Source organism: Amblyomma maculatum, chromosome 1 (genome assembly GCF_055883805.1).
Source record: "Amblyomma maculatum isolate TAMU_Amacu chromosome 1, ASM5588380v1, whole genome shotgun sequence".
Classification (NCBI taxonomy): domain Eukaryota; kingdom Metazoa; phylum Arthropoda; class Arachnida; order Ixodida; family Ixodidae; genus Amblyomma; species Amblyomma maculatum.
The window spans coordinates 117,383,159-117,399,354 of record NC_139344.1 but is presented as its reverse complement, the minus strand read 5'-3'; the positions used below and the strand labels follow the sequence as shown (position 1 = coordinate 117,399,354).

General features: G+C 46.0%; 1 protein-coding gene across 1 annotated transcript in view; it reads right to left on the bottom strand.

Moving 5' to 3' along the window:
* LOC146203685 (frequenin-1-like) overlaps positions 1–16,196 on the bottom strand; it is a 37,802-nt gene that overhangs the window by 12,085 nt on the left and 9,521 nt on the right. The window contains exons 4-5 of the mRNA XM_084603204.1: positions 3,988–4,066; positions 1,432–1,520 (exon numbers count right to left, since the gene is read on the bottom strand). Of these exons, the coding sequence (XP_084459330.1) occupies positions 1,432–1,520; positions 3,988–4,066 (168 nt within the window). The remainder of the gene's footprint in view (positions 1–1,431; positions 1,521–3,987; positions 4,067–16,196) is intronic.

Genomic DNA, 16,196 nt, shown 5'->3' with positions numbered 1-16,196 from the left:
CGAAGAAACAAAGATGGGGACCCAGTACGCAGACACATGTGCCACTCTTTGCTACACCTGATGAAGAATACTGCTGGGGAACGAAGAAACAAAGATGGGGACCCAGTACGCAGGCACATGTGCCACTGTTTGCTACACCTGATGAAGAATACTACTGGGAAACTAAGAAACAAAGATGGGGACCAAGTACGCAGGCACATGTGCCACTCTTTGCTACACCTGATGAAGAATGCTACTGGGGAACGAAGAAACAAAGATGGGGACCCATTACGCAGGCACATGTGCCACTCTTTGCTACACCTGATGAAGAATACTACTGTGGAACGAAGAAACAAAGATGGGGACCCAGTACGCAGGCACATGTGCCACTCTTTGTTACATCTGATGAAGAATACTACTGGGGAAACGAAGAAACAAAGATGGGGAACCAGTGCGCAGGCACGTGTGCCACGCTTTGCTACACTTTATGAAGAATACTTAGAGGGAAACGAAGAAAAGATAGGTACCCAGTGCGCAGGTACATGTGCCACGCTTGGTTATTCCTGATGAAGTATACTATGGGGGAAACGAAGATTCCTTATAGACGCGCAGAAACTACGACGATAAAAAAAAAATCCTAGATGCATCCTATCGTGTCATTCTGACAGTGTTAACTATTTTGCAACATTTATGCGGTGACCCCGCCGTTGAGAGGAAACTTTCGCAGCGCTTGAAGCAGAGGCGCTCGCGCAGTCTTCACGTCCGCCACGTAACACCCATCGAGTCGACCAGTCTTACTTGTATAGGTAACAAGAAAACGCCAACAGCCTAGAATAAACGTCTTGTCAGCCGCGCAGCTCTTTTTGCATATCTCATGCAAATTTATATTTTCTCTTAATTTGATCTCTTAAGCATTTTAAGCTCGAATGAAGCTATACAAGCGGTAGATGCTGCCCTTAATTACCTAGACATATTTTAGCTTCTCTCTGCCGTGCCTGCCAGCCGCTGTTTCTTCCACTGTCAGTCTGCGCTGAGCGATTCCAAGCCGCACTAGCATTGGACATTTCTGTCCTACCGTTTCAGCAACTAAACATGTACCGTTAACTATGTTGGCGTTACTATGGCAGCTGAAAATCCACTCAAACTGCTTAATAAACAACAAATGGCATCGCATCGTAACTTCTTATTTTCCACGAACTTGCTTTCCAGCACGCTCATACATCCGAGGTTGCTCTTTTTCAATCCTCTCAACCTTCGGTGCAATAAAAGGTATCTCCAAGAAGGTTCACCTTCACGAGCTCACCCGTTATAACGGGTGTCTGCTATATGCACTGTCGATAATACAGTCCTTACAAAAGTGTCCCGCGGCAATGCCCAGACAACTTTCAACACCTTCAATGAACGTAGAATTGTTTCATTTTTCACATCTATTACTAGCATTTATTTCCTTACCAGCATTTGGTAAATGGCGTCGACGATGTTGTACATCTCTTCACGCGTGATGTAACCGTCGCTGTCCACGTCATACAGTCTGAAAGCCCCTGTGAGGAGTATTCGAAAACGAAGTATTAGCCGCGATCACAGAAGGCAGTCATCGTATTGGTGTCTTACATCACCGAGGCCTGCTTCGCTTAAGATGCCTAGGAAGATAACGCAGACACTTTTTATGTCACCAGTTTTAGACGGTCAAGTTTGTTAGTGTCTCCTCAAAACTTACATCCAAATTAAGTGCACCTGTAACATTTGTCACCGCACTGTCCAAAGTAAGAGCCAGCTGATTTCGATGTAGGAGATACGCTCAAATAAATCTGTCGTAATAGTTCGCTCGCTTTTGTCCAAGAATGAAAGGAACGTGGAATTGCTGAAACCGCCACGAGAGCTGGGTTCACTCAACGCATCACAAACATCCCTACTTCAGCACTGGCTCATTTTTTATTTTCATACTATGAAATCTGTGCTTGACAAACACTCTGGGAGCCGCCAACCCTGATTGGTACGTCCACTGCCCTCACTTGGTCGTCCTCATTGACGGCTTGAGCCATGACCGCCTTTGTTATTTTATTCCCGTAAATATAGAGGTATCTAATCGTCCGAGTCGCATTCTTCGCATGCTCGGCGTTTTTTGGGGGGACGAGCAGAGCCAGGTTTTATGTCAAAAAGCTATGCCATGGTGCATTTCAAGTACCACAGCTAACGACTTGCTCGATAACGATGTTATGACGTCACAACCTTCTCCTCGCGTTTAACGCAGTGGCTTGCCGTGGGCTCATAAAATCTGGACGCAAGGCCACCCGCTAAAAACCACCCGAAGTGACGACTATACGTGTCTTGGTACAATGACACACTAAATTGATCTTCAGTTTTCTTCGGACTTTCGAATTTTGCTTCGGTATTCCTCTAATGCAATGACGAGACTGCAGCAAGAAGAGCTGATGGCCCTTCTGCACATTTAGCTCGTTTTCTTTTTTTTTTTTTTGCGTAAAAAATGTTGGAGCGTCTCTCCTTAATCTCGGTTCGCGCACTAATCCGCGATTTGTTGCCTTAGCTGATCAAGTATCCACGTGCCGCTCAAATTCAGGCTGTTCATTCCTTCGATCCGTGCTTTAAAAAAAAAAACAAAAAAACAATTACAGCGTAATTTCTCTGCCGTTGCTGATCCTCCTTGCAGCTCGCTGTCATTTCGTGTTCTGTTCGTGGTCCTTATTCCGTGCTTTTCGTGAGCGATGAGAGCAGTGAGCAACACAAAGTGGTAACAGTGAAAAATTGCCTAATGCTTGTTTCTCTAGTGGCCGCGTGGTTTATTCAAACAAAGGCCTCGGCCAGAGCCTGTAGGCTAGCTGTCAAAAAAACCCGACAACCGGCCTATTCAGGCTTTCGACAACAGACCGGACACCCCTCTCCTCGGTATGAAAGCACGGTACAAAACAAAAATGGTAAAACTGTAGTGCGAACTAAAAACGCTCTGCTGCAAATTAACCGTTAGTCCAACAACTTGCCTTCCATACCCAGCGGCTCTTTTGTGGTAAAATTAGCAGCTACTCTTCCTGGTTCGCTGTTCAATATTTGACAAAGTTATACCTCAGATTCCCGATCTTGCTGCCTAATTCAATTAGTGGTTCAGTTTCATTTTATGGTTCTCGCTGAAATGTCTACTTTTGCCAAGGTCGTTTCGGTCACGCAAGTGCTATAACGTTTTATAGCGAGACATTCGTAACACACTGTGTGACGCCATCATACCCGATGTTGATATAATAACAATGAGCAGTGCTCTTTATCTGCTCTTTCTAAGTCTACGTTCCACCACTGCCTATAAGTATTTGTCTATTTATTTCCTCATTATTCCAGCTTTAGCCTGTAGGGGCTTATTATTTAGGTGATGCTCAAGCTTGAAGGTCATTTTTCCCTAAAGGAAACATTCAGCTGATAGGCAGCAGAGCAGTCGCTTCGTGTACGGTACTTTAATTGGCATTGTGACCAAGATTGCATTTGCTATAGATTTGTTTTTCTTCCAAGGTCTTTATTTCGATATGTTGGGGCCATCGTATGTACAACTATAACAGGACCACTATTTCGGCCCCATTATGAATAATCAGTTACGTGCGGCTAGTCTATTCGAACAAGACGCTTTTGATATACAATGGGCACCCTTGATTGAATAAGCTAAGACAATTAATTTCAAATATAGATTTTAAAATATTTGCAGACGCACGGTCAATAAATATAAATTTAATTATTTGATCGCAACTGCACGCTGCACAACCCAATATGCTGAAAACTTGTCTTGCACAAAGTAGCTGTGCAACAGCGTGTAAGTTTGCCTTTAAATGATAGTCAATGTTGCGCGGAGTAAGCTTAATATGTCGTTCAACTCAGTTAAAAGAGAATAATTTAACGTATCTGCATTAAGGCTCGTGTTTTTTTTTTGTTTTTTTTTTTCTTTTCTTTTCATGCAATCGCACTCTGAACACGGCGAGAATTGCTAGACAGAAAAATGATTCCCGCACTCACAGTCTAGCTTTTCTTCTACGTTCCCTCTTGACGTCACCGACAGGGCTCTGATGAACTCTTCAAACTCGATAGCACCATCCTGCAACAAAATAGGAATGATCAAGCAGAACATTTTGCTGGGCTAGTTGGTTCATTGTGACTTGAGTGAAACAGCGCGAAAGAAGCCCGAAGGCGAAGCGAAGAAGGGACAGGAAGGGACAGTTGTCAGTTAGCGCACTTTCATGTCCCTTCTTCGCTTCGCCTTCGGGCTTCTTTCGCGCTGTTTCACTCAAGTCGCTAGGAATGATCCCCCAGCTGTAACTCCAGGAATAAAAAAACAACAAGAATGAAAGGAAATATTTCGGGGAAACACCAGTAATAGTGGAAAAAAATTCCAGGAATGAGGGTATAAAAATGTGGCGACATGAAAGAGAATTGTCACAGCTAAGCAAGTTGAATACCTAGGTATGAACTAATTGAATATCTAGATTGAAGGACACGCAATCGCCCAACACGTCCGATAGTGATCATCCATTACAGTGTAGATGTCACTGCCTTCTGAATGCAAAAACAGAAAACAGTTCCAGCAAGTAGCAACAATCAAGCCGCTTACCACTAAGTTCACTTGGTCAGCAAAAGTAACCCAAACGATATAACTTTCGCACTTTCCAAAAATACATGCTAGAACACAAAGGTCAATCTGGGTTATTACCTGTCAGGAGACACATGTGTAATGTAAATTTCATCTAAAGTGAAAACAACCGAAAGTTTATTTTGTAGTCCTGAAATAACACAGAGCAGTCAGAGCTGCTGAATTTAGGTTTTAGCGCATAAAGACAGCACAGGAAAGAACAACAGAGCGATCTGTCCTGTCAACCTCATTTCTTGCTGTGTTGTCTGATTTCGTTAAAAACAAAGTCGAGCAATGCACCAAGTGACCTGCAGAAACGTACTCGCAAGCATTCGGAGCCTCGATAAATATGTTTACGTCGTCTTCAAGCCCTGCCGAAAGGTAACAACGAAGAATCCGCTTCGATCTGTGACTTTCCTCTTCTAACACGAATGCAAATCAAGACGCTGCTTTCAGCATAGGAAGCGCTCCCCATGCCAGCGTAAAATATACCACGTGACGCGCTGCGAATTCGCATGCAACGAACCTGCCACAGTGGCTCAGTGGTTTGGCATTCAGACACTTATACCAAAGCATCCGCTTTGATTCCTGAAGCGGCGGCCGTATTTCGACGGAGGGAAAATGTAAAAAGCGCCTATGTGCTGTGCGGTGTCAGCACAGGTTTTAAAACCCCGGATGATCAATGTTATTTTGGATTTCTCTACTAAAATACCACAACTCGTAAGCAACAAAAATTTGCTACAGTTTTCTTCCTTCTTTTGTGGCTTTACATTTATGAAACCCCTTTTACCCAAGACGCAAAAAGGAAAACAAAAAAAAAAAAGAAATTATGGAGGACACTTAACCTCCGCATTTAAGGCTATGAAGCGAAAGCGTAGGCGACCAGTCGACATATCGCCAAGCCATACGAGTGTATCTGCGTGGTCTAGAAGTAGAGTGCCTGATACGACATCCAAGAGTACTTACTGGAAGGTTGATACTTATTTCACCTTCCAGCCTCAAATGATCAACCCGAGTTGGTAGTTTCTGCCAAAGCAACCATGCTATATGGTCACATGAAGTCACACTACCCGCAAACCAATCAGTGGCCGGCCATGTCAGCTGCCAAAACCTGCCAGAACCATGCCCGCCATTTTCGCCCGCAACGCGATCCGCACCGACGCCGGATTTTCTGGGCAACGAGGCCTTTAATGCTACCGCATTGAAAGGGGAGCATATTCCCACATTCAAGAGTGACAGCAGTGCGGCACCTATATATATATATACATATATATATGGGCGTTTGTGTGTGTGTGTGTCTCTCTCTCTCTGTCTGTCTGTCTGTCTGTCTGTCTGTCTGTCTGTCTGTGCGTGCGTGTGCGTGTGTGCGTGTGTGCGTGTGTGCGTGTGCGTGTGTGTGTGTGTGTGCGTGTGTGCGTGTGCGTGTGCGTGTGTGTGTGTGTGTGTGTGTGTGTGTGTGTGTGTGTGTGTGTGTGTGTGTGTGTGTGTGTGTGTGTGTGTGTGTGTGTGTGTGTGTGTGTGTGTGTGTGTGTGTGTGTGTGTGTGTGTGTGTGTGTGTGTGTGTGTGTGTGTGTGTGTGTGTGTGTGTGTGTGTGTGTGTGTGTGTGTGTGTGTGTGTGTGTGTGTGTGTGTGTGTGTGTGTGTGTGTGTGTGTGTGTGTGTGTGTGTGTGTGTATGTGTGTGTGTCAGATTGCCTTTTGTGTAACGGTACGTTACAAATCTGGTGGAGGGAGTGCCGGGTACGATTCCAGTCCTGTATAATCTACCTGTCCCTACGCGGCTTACTCCAGTTCGTCAGCGCCTCAGCCGCTGCCTACATGTAGAACCCCCGAAATAAGGACACCTTCCGGCCGCTACGAGGACAACGCAGCCTCAGATGGCCGTATAACCAGCTGCAAGTACATCTGAAGGCAGGCTTCCCGCACCCATCTTGTGTCATCAGCCGTGAACACTGCCGTTTCTTCATGGCGACGTGTTCGAGGACGCCGAGGACTGGCTTGAGACCTTCGAGCGTGTTGCTCGTTACAACGGCTGGAGCGATGAGTGCAAGCTGCGCAACGTCTACTTTGCTCTTGAAGAGTCTGCACGGACATGGTTTCAAAACCACGAGGCTTGTTTTCCATCCTGGGAAGCAATCTGTCGGGATTTGAATGCCACTTTCCCGAGTACCGACCGCCAGGAATGAGCAGAAGCTGTGCGACACTCGCGCAGCCAGCGCCAGAATGAGAACGTGCGTATGTTCTTTGAAGACATGACACGTATTTTCAAGCGCACAGACCCACACATGACGGAAGAAAAGCTTTGCCACCTGATGTGGGGCGTAAAGCAAGAGCTTTTCGCGGGACTGGTGCGCAGCCCACCGCGCACTGTGGCGGAGTTTCTCAGTGAGGCTGCCACCATAAAGACAACGCTGCAACACTGAGCCGCCAATGCAGCCCTGGCATCAACATCACTGGGTCCGACACACTCTCTATGCATGTCGGCAGCGACCCGGACGCGTTACGCAAAGTCATTCGTTCAATCATGAGAGAGGAACTGCAAGCCATCCGAATGCCTTGCAACACACCACCTTTTCCCTCACTGGCTTAAGTCGTCCGGGACGACGTGCATACGGCAGCTGAACAAGTGCCTGATGTTCCTTACCGGTTCGACGCCAGACCAGCATGCGCATCTATCCTACGTAAGGCTCCTACGCTGGACTACGGTATCAACGCCGCAGCTTCAGCAATGGAGCCGCAAGGTCCTCCTCGTTACTGCACTCCGCCAACTTACTAGCGACCACGCAAAAGTCAAGTACTGCGGGCCCCCGGTCGTCGGCCCCTCTGCTATTATCGTGGTGAAGCGCGTCACCTCTAACGTGCGTGCCCGTACCGCCGCGTCGGTCTGCGGGGTTTTGCATCGGACGACCCCTGCCCTCGGAATAGCGAACGGCCTACTGAGATCGCAAGCCACCTTTCTGCGCGACAGCATCCGATTACGTCCGGCTACCGAGAGCGTCGGTATCCGTCCCCGACGAGCGACGAGCTACCGTTCTCCAAGTCACAGCTATCCCCCGACGCCCTCTCCCAACCCTCGCCGAGAAAACTAATACCAGAGGGCTTCGGAGTCAGGGTCGCTGATGTCGGGAAATGTGAAGATCTTCCGTCATCGTCCCGCCGAATCGACGAGATATCGCTGGGACCAGGCAGCGACAGCATCAGACATGCTACCTCCGATTTGTATGTAACTATTGAAGGTGTTGATGTCATCGCGTCACTCGACACCGGCGGCGATTATTCAGTAATGAGCCATGGCCTCGCCCGAGAACTGAAGAAAGTTCTGGTACGAGCATTCGCACGGCGGAGAGTCACTTGATTACCCCAGCTGGCAAGTGCACAGCGCGGGTCGGCGTCCATGGTTTTGTGTATGTCGGTGCATGTGTGGTATTTTCCAAATTTTTGAAGGACTTTATTCTTGCTCTAGACTTCCCACAGACCAACGGCGCTGTCATTGACATGAAAGAAGCGCGGGTCAAGACGCGCAATGAAAAAAAAAGGTCTGGGACTGAATGTTTTGCGTATCGTCGACGATGACGTGAGAGTGCCAGCCCGGTCTAGTGTGCTGATTCTAGTGAGGCACAACTTATTTCACGACTATGAGGGTATCGCGGATGAGCACCTCCCTCTGCTGCTTGAGAAGGAAATAGCCGTCGCTAGAGGACACATTCAACTCCAAAACGGTTGCGCTGCTGTCCTCCTAATGAATTTCAAACCGTTAAAGTTAGCCCGAACTTGACGCCCGATCAGAGGAATCTTCTCTCTCAGCCACGGGCTCCAATGTCGCTCGTACCCCTGTCGCCAAGCTCGCCTCATCATCGATGAGAAAAAGTGCCAGTATGCCAACGCCCATAGCGATTTTCTCCTAAGGGACGTGAAGCCATTAAACCGCAAGTGGATGAAATACTTTCGGACGACAAGACCCCACCTTTGACGAGCCCATGAACGTCGCCAGTGGTCCTTGTCAAAAACAAAAATGGCACCTTGCGATTCTGTGTCGAATACCAGGAACTAAATACCATGACCAAAAACGACGTCTATCCGCTCACCTGGATTGATGATGCCCTCGACCGACTACGTGATGCCAGATAATTCTCCTCATTAGACCTGAAATGCAGATGCTGGCAAATAGAGGTGGATCATCGGGACCGAGAGAAAAATGCATTCTTGACTCCCTGCGGCATATACGAGTTGTCCCGTTTTGTTTTTGCTCGGCGCCGGCCACATTCCAACGTATGATGGACACTGTTTTATCAGGCCTGAAGTAGCAGTCGTGCTTGGTGTACTTAGATAATGTCATTTTCTCGCCTACTTTCTAGCAACACCTGGACCGGCTGCGCATTGTGCTTCAAGCCCTCAATTCCGCGCAACTAAAGATCAAGCCTGAGAAATGCCATTCCGCTTTCAAGGAGCTTCGCTTTCTCGGCAGTGTTAATGAACTAAGCGTTCTCCCTGATCCCAACAAGATAACCGCAGTCTCAAGTTTTCAACGACCCAACGACAAAAAGGCACTTCGGCGATTTCTAAGGCTTTGCTCTTATTACCGACGCTTCAGCCAAGATTTCTCCAAGATAGCTCAACCGTTGATAGCACTAACCAGAGAAGATATACCCTTTCTGTGGGGAGGCGACCAAGAACAAGGCTTTCAGGAGCTCTCAAGTCTCCTACACAGTCCCCCAATACTCGCCCATTTCGATTAAGACGCCGCAACCGACGTAGTCACTGATGCTAGCAATGTTGGCCTCGGGGCGGTACTTATACAGTGGCAAGACGGAGTAGCACAAAATATCGCTTACGCGAGCCGAACACTGTCACGATCGGAGGTCACGGTCATGAACACCGTCCCGATGGTGATGTCATTGCACGTTAAAGAGCCCCAGGTTATCGAAATTCCCGGAGCCCTCCACTACGATGTCTCCCATAGCGCTTCTCAGCAAAATAGAATGCTGACCGGAAGTCAATGCAAAGAACAGAACAAATTTTCATGAGGGCTAGGAAAGCTTTAGAAAACATCAACCAGCAATAAGAGTTGTAACAGTGTCCAACTTTTTTATGATGAAGGCCGCCATCCCGTAGCTGAGAAGGCACGCTAACAAAAACAAAATAAGAAAGATTCAACAAGCAAAATATGGCACATTTTCGTCAAACTACGGACAATGTTTAGTCTTCATGACAGGAAAAGGTGTTTATTTCTCGTTGGAAGTAGACGACAATGGTTCAACCGGGTGTTTGGGCGAACACTAAAACATTTTTAAAGGTAGCAAGATCGAAATGGGAAAAAAATCTATTTTCTTTGTCAGGCTGAAATTCCCAGCCACGTCGCGCGTAATTGAAATGTAAAAAAAAAAAAAACTCCTCCAGCTTCACAGTAAATTAGCCAAAGCTCACTAATTCACTTTTCAGTGAACGCAATTGGGAGGATAGTGCCAATGGGGAGTTTGAAGCCGTCGACAAAACAACACCGTATACAAGTAGTTGTAACGAACATAACTCGTTTTACAAAGCCCCGCTGAGCAAGGGAATCCGTTTTTTTTTCCCTAACAGGGCTTTAAGATTATGCCAGCTGGTATTTCACATAACTGGACAGCTTGCGACTGCATGCTAATGAATATTTGCGAGATGACAGAGGCACGAATTAAGTTGTTAGAGATTAATAAGCAAGTAGTGAAGTGGATACACGCAAATGAGGATCCGCAGGAGGACCCGGTAAGCGGAAGCCATTAATAATAATATCGCGTCGTATATCCTTATGGAGGAGCTTAAATGTCCCCCAATTTTTTGTTTTCTCTGTCCCCTTGAAAATTAATGACGACAACACATTTGGAAATTACTGTCTCCTGCCTAGGACTAAGAGGTGAAACAAAAGTACGTACGCTCTTAGATCGTCCGCTTTTGAATATGAACACTCCAGCACGTGGCCCCTCTTTCTGGCCCACCAGTCCGACCAGTTTGAGCATCGAAGTGTTATGCGTGTTTATGCGTTATGCGTGCTACACGGCCGTGCACGCAACTCCGCTTCGCTGAGAGCAACCACCTCCTAGCGTGTTCTTCCTATTAAGAGTGAACGACTCTGTACCACACGTTGCGCAACAGAGCATGCATTGCGGAATTAACTGGGCGCCATAGTCAGTGCAACGCGTCATCAGAGGACGTCGCGTTTGCGCCGCGTTTCCTGTGCATTCTATGCGCTCATTGTCGATTTTGTGCGCCGATTTCCTCTCTCTGCATAGGGCTTTAGAAAACGTGGTTTTCTTCATTTCAAAGACTGATATTGCACTGCCTTTTACACGGCCTCGAACCCCCCTCGACACTAAACACCCCAATGTGCTAGTTAAATAGTAATTGGAAAGTTTTAGTCAACTGGCTGTGCAATTAGAAGAGCTCATGCGCTGCCGCGGCTGAGGACTGGCTTCTGAACAATTTTTTTTTTTCTATTTTGAACTCCATATTTTCAGAAATCGTTGATGCATATTTTTCCCTTCGAATAAAACTTATTCCAACTAAGAGAACTGCGGCGTTGATTATCCGGCAATTATGTACACTGGAACATAATTGGCATCAATGCAGGTGTTTCTTCAATAAAGAAAGCAATGAAAGAAGCAAGGATGGCCCACATCTTCGACACTCGTCTACGATACTCTATGCTACTTGAAGCTTCTTGTACACGCATTCCAGGAAATCAATAATCGCGCTATAATATACATACGATAAATTTCTATGCGTATAAAATAAACTTAAGGATTTGAAAACATTCTCTGAAGGACTTGAGCGCTACTATTTTAAAATATGGTCATTTTACTTTAAAACGATAAAGGTAACTATCAAACACAGAAAATCGAGGCTATAATAACAAGGTGGTCGATCATTACAAGCGAGTCTAGCCTGCAACCTACACGAGCAGTGGGGAGAACCAGTTCAACCTGAAGGCTCCGCGCCTGCCTGACGCTTGTACTCTTATATGCCGAAGCCGGCCACTTATGCAGACGCATTCCTTCCATGTTTTAGCTTTCTGTCCGTGATACTTTATTAGAAACACCGTGGGGGGCGTCACCGCAGAACTTCCCTGTGCCGGAGCTGCAAATGGTGCGAACGTTGCTTCCTTTGTTTCGAGGAGAAAGATGCGATTGAACGGGAAGCAAGAAAAAAGAATATTAGCAAATGGGTGGAAACGACGGATCGTATAATCGCAAATAGAACAACGAGAAGCTCACTATATACAGTAACCTACGCTATTTGTTTTTTGTCGCATAATTAAATGTGAACAGAGCGACGCCCACCTTCAGCTATTCGAAACTGTTTCAATCGAGTTTACACACGAGTGGCTACATAAAGACGCTAGAGTCGTCTATAATGCAGTCGTAGAGGCTCTAGCAGTCATAGACGACTCAAGAGCGTTTTTCGTGCCTCTTATGCAAAAATGTGAGGTGAACATAATTTCTAACCGCTGAGAACGTAGGCGTCGCTGTATTCGTATCTCTTTTTTTATCGCCCCAGTAAAAAGTAGCCTCCTTATAACAACTTTATGAGCTGAATAAAGTTTATCACTGGTTTATGGGGTTTAACGTCCCAAAGCGACTCAGGCTATGAGAGAAGCCAACGTTTATTACTGTTCAGGGCTTTAACATAATAAATTCTGTGTTACTAAGATCCCTTTATAGTTGCCTAAAAATGCACCATAGAAAACAATATAACCTGTTTACCCTAGGATGCTGCCCTATTGGCACGAATAAATTTCCTATAATAGAAGTGTGCACAAGCCAAAGTTCCCGCTTTCTTGCCCGCCCCATCCTGCACGCATTCAACTTTATTCTTTACTAGGACTTGCGCCGGCGTCAACGACATTATACCGCAGCAATCGTCTACCAACCAGTCTTCGGCGTATTGGGTACCTCGCGAAAGAAAGGAAAAATGTTTGTTTTTCAGATTGTATTAACCACTTTATATTTGTAATACCCCGCAACTGGTACTTTCGAGGCGATGAATTAAATGAACGAGATGAAATTGCTCGAACAGCAAGGCAGGTGGTAGCCCGGGACAGGTAACGAACTACGCACATAGTGATCAGCATCTGCGCCCTTTAAAGGGTCGCAGAACTGGCCGGTATTAATTTGTCATGAATTTTAAGTTCCTCGCACGGGTCTGTGGCGCTGGAGGCGAGTTGTGAAACGACAACTGGGGTGAGGAACCTGGCTTTCTTCGTAAATGATTATCTCCCATTATCTTCGTTTCTGTTGGACAGGAGGTCCACTACAAGGGCCAAGCTGGGGCTGCCGCAGTCGCCGTCGGTGTTGTGAAAGTGTGCGCTGTCGTAGACGGCGAGCTTGTAAACGTCTTTTCTGTTTACATAAGGAGCAACTGCTCGTCGCGCTAGTCAAAGAACGATTTCAGGCCGTGTGCCAGAGAACGTACGTGCCGATCGGTCTAAGCACTCAGGTGTAGGGCTGTCGTCACGCTGTCCAATAGGACTAGATAGCTGTCGCCAACATTAGCGTACTGTCCAAGCAAATAGCCGTATTGGGTCAAGCAACTGGAACCCTGGGCACAGGTAGAAAGTTCATAACCTTGCACCGGATCTGATGCAACCAAAGGGCTTCTATTGCACAAGCTCCAACTTTGTTGGCGTGCGTCGAGCAGTTCGTCCGCCGTTGCAGCAGTGAAGAATACACTGGCAGAGTCAGTATGCGTTAGACTTGCGCAATTTTATTTGAAGCAATTGGCTGTCGGTCAGCATACCCCACTGACATTTTCGGTTGATCGGCCAGCAACTGTAGACCCTCGAGGAGCAGTTGGTGGGGCCTGTTGATTCAGGAGTAACCTGAAATATTGACTCCCTGAATGCCGATTTCTTGATGTACCTATCGCCGCGAGGTTATTTGCCTGGCGATCGTTTTTGGCGGCGGAAAGCTAGGATGATGCCAAGATCAGAGCGACACCCCAAGATCGTAGCTGTTTGATATGTCGCAGTGCAACCAACCTTGCAGAAGGGTATCATGCAGTGCAAGAAGCCGTCTGGCAGACAATCCCTTAAACTGATTACAAACATTATTTCGATTTTATTGTGGTTACGCCAACCGATCAGAAAGACTTCATCCGGCTGTCAAGGTTTTCTAGGCACTGCAGTGGGTTTCATATCTTGTTGAAACGCGCATTGGTATCAGCTGATAGATATTAGGTGGTTTCTTTTTTTTTTTTTTTTTTTTAGACTGATGTGGTGCATGTGCACCAAGAGCAACTCAATTCGGAATAATTGTTACTTCTAGGTGTTCCTCATTTCTAAAAACAGATTTGGTGTGTTTTTTTACGAGACACAATGCGACAACGGATCTCTGCATAACGTTCTCATACTTTATCTTCGGTCACACCATTTAAAAACATGTCGCATCGCAAATACGTATACAATGTCTCGTTCATCCCACGTGCGATCATTAAGCTCTTCCCTACGTCGGTTTATTCATCCAGAAATTTACGAAGTTTTATTATACATACTATTAAACAATAAAAAGACAATTGACGTCATCACTGATACAAGTGCCCACATAATAACGTAACAAAATTTGGTATGTAAAATTTGCCGATACGTGTTAAAGATTTAAGTAGTCTGTTAAACATATTCTGGAGCCCACGGTATTTTTTCTACCGTTGCTTTTATATCTCTCAGCGACTATGACACTGCTGCAACTGAGTTATTGCACCTGCAAAGCAGTGGAGCTCTGAAAGCTGGCCACCTGCCTAAGTCACGGGGACTCGCACCAATCTCCCGATCCGCCCATCGAGCAGAGGAGCGCGTCCAAACAAGCCCCGGTGGAGGCGGACATCCACTGCAGCTACAGAGCCCTAGCGAAGCAATTTAGCGGTGCCACACACATATTCTCTTCCCTCTCATGTCCCCTTTGGAGCCACGGACATCTCGACGCTCGAAGGGGCAAGGACGGACGCCGGCGGGCATAAAAGAAGCGCGCGCGCGATTACGTTGGAACAGAAGGAGCGAGAGGGAAGTCGAGATCGACGTCGAAACCGCCCTGTCTCGACACCGAGCTGACATGCTCTTGTCAGCCACCGTGTCTAAACCATGCAATATGCTTTTGTAATTAGTGCGTGTAAACCGATTTCGTTCTTCTAACCGCCTGTCTTCTTTTTTCCCCGCCAACCTGCCCGACGCACGGAAGTATCACGTCCGCTCATGACAGCGAAGCCTTTCTCGGCATGAGTTTGCAGGATTTGATACACGCGCATAGTGACTACATAAAATCTAAGAAATGTAATGGCACAAAAGCATGCAACCCAAGACGAGAGAACACGCCATGACACAAGCGCTGCGTTACGTCAAGTCGTCTAGTGTTGCGGTGGCATACTTTTGCGCTAGTACGTTTCTTAGATTCATAATGCACCAACTCGTGCAAAAAGAAGATTGAATTACCACGTAAAAACTAAGTGCGATAGTGCCCATTTGCTAACGTTTTTCTTCACATTAAAGTACTTCCTTTAGACGAAATCGTTCCGAAGTCCTATTGTATTATTTCAAGATTCTTAGTTATAAAAATGAGTAATTTTCTTATTGCTATTAGAGTACCGCATTTACAGGGGAAGTTAATATCGAGAAATACACGTGAACTGGGCACCTTAAAGAAGAATTAGCCTGCCAGCGGCGGACAAATTTATTCACATCAGGAACAGGTGAAGATGGGGCTGGCCTCGGCAGAGAAGAAAAAAACAAACACCAGGAAATTACTACCAATGTTTCAAAGCTACAGACAATAAGCTATCACTACGTCACGTTTAATTGCTTTGAGTTGATAAATCAAAGACTAAATAAGCCTACAACCAATCCTTTCAGTCTATTAATCTGCAGCAGACGGAAGAATATGGATACCCACAGGTGGAGATTAGTATTAAAATTTACCTCAATTAACATTAATTAAAGAAACCAAAACAGGAGGAGAGAACATTCGTACTCGTTTTTTTTTTTTTTTTTTTTTTTTGTGCTCAATGCCTAGAATTTTGCCAACACGCTATGGTCCCGCTATGTATTGATTTCAATATATCTAACGCGCTCAGTTGTCTCAGACATAACTTTCCTTATTTTCATTCACTTCTAGAAACGTTAACCTGTCTTTCGCTTACTTCATGAGAAGATTTGGACGCATGTGATCCATGCATGTCTCAATTCAGTGCTTCCTAGGCTATTCGGGCACATCAAATGAAAAAGCTAAAGCAAGAAGAATTAAGAAACCAGGAGTAAAGTTGAGAAATTCAGACAGCAAGACGGGTTATATAGGCTGAGAAAAAGACCTGTGCAGAAACAAGGGGATGGCACTTCTCTTTTCTATACTCCCTGGCCCGTCTTTTCTTCAGCAAAGAAGCCATTTCGACTGGCAAAATTACACGTCTTTCAGCGGCCCCCCTGAATGCAGGCATGCAAAAGAACAGACTCACAGAGCTGACGACAGCTCAGAGCGCAGAAGTAAATTGTCGAATTTTATGCGTTCTGCGCAGGTCTTGCTTTGTCGCTGCTTTGTTTTCGACCAACTATTGCGTGAATGAAAAGAGAGGATGACGGAAATAAA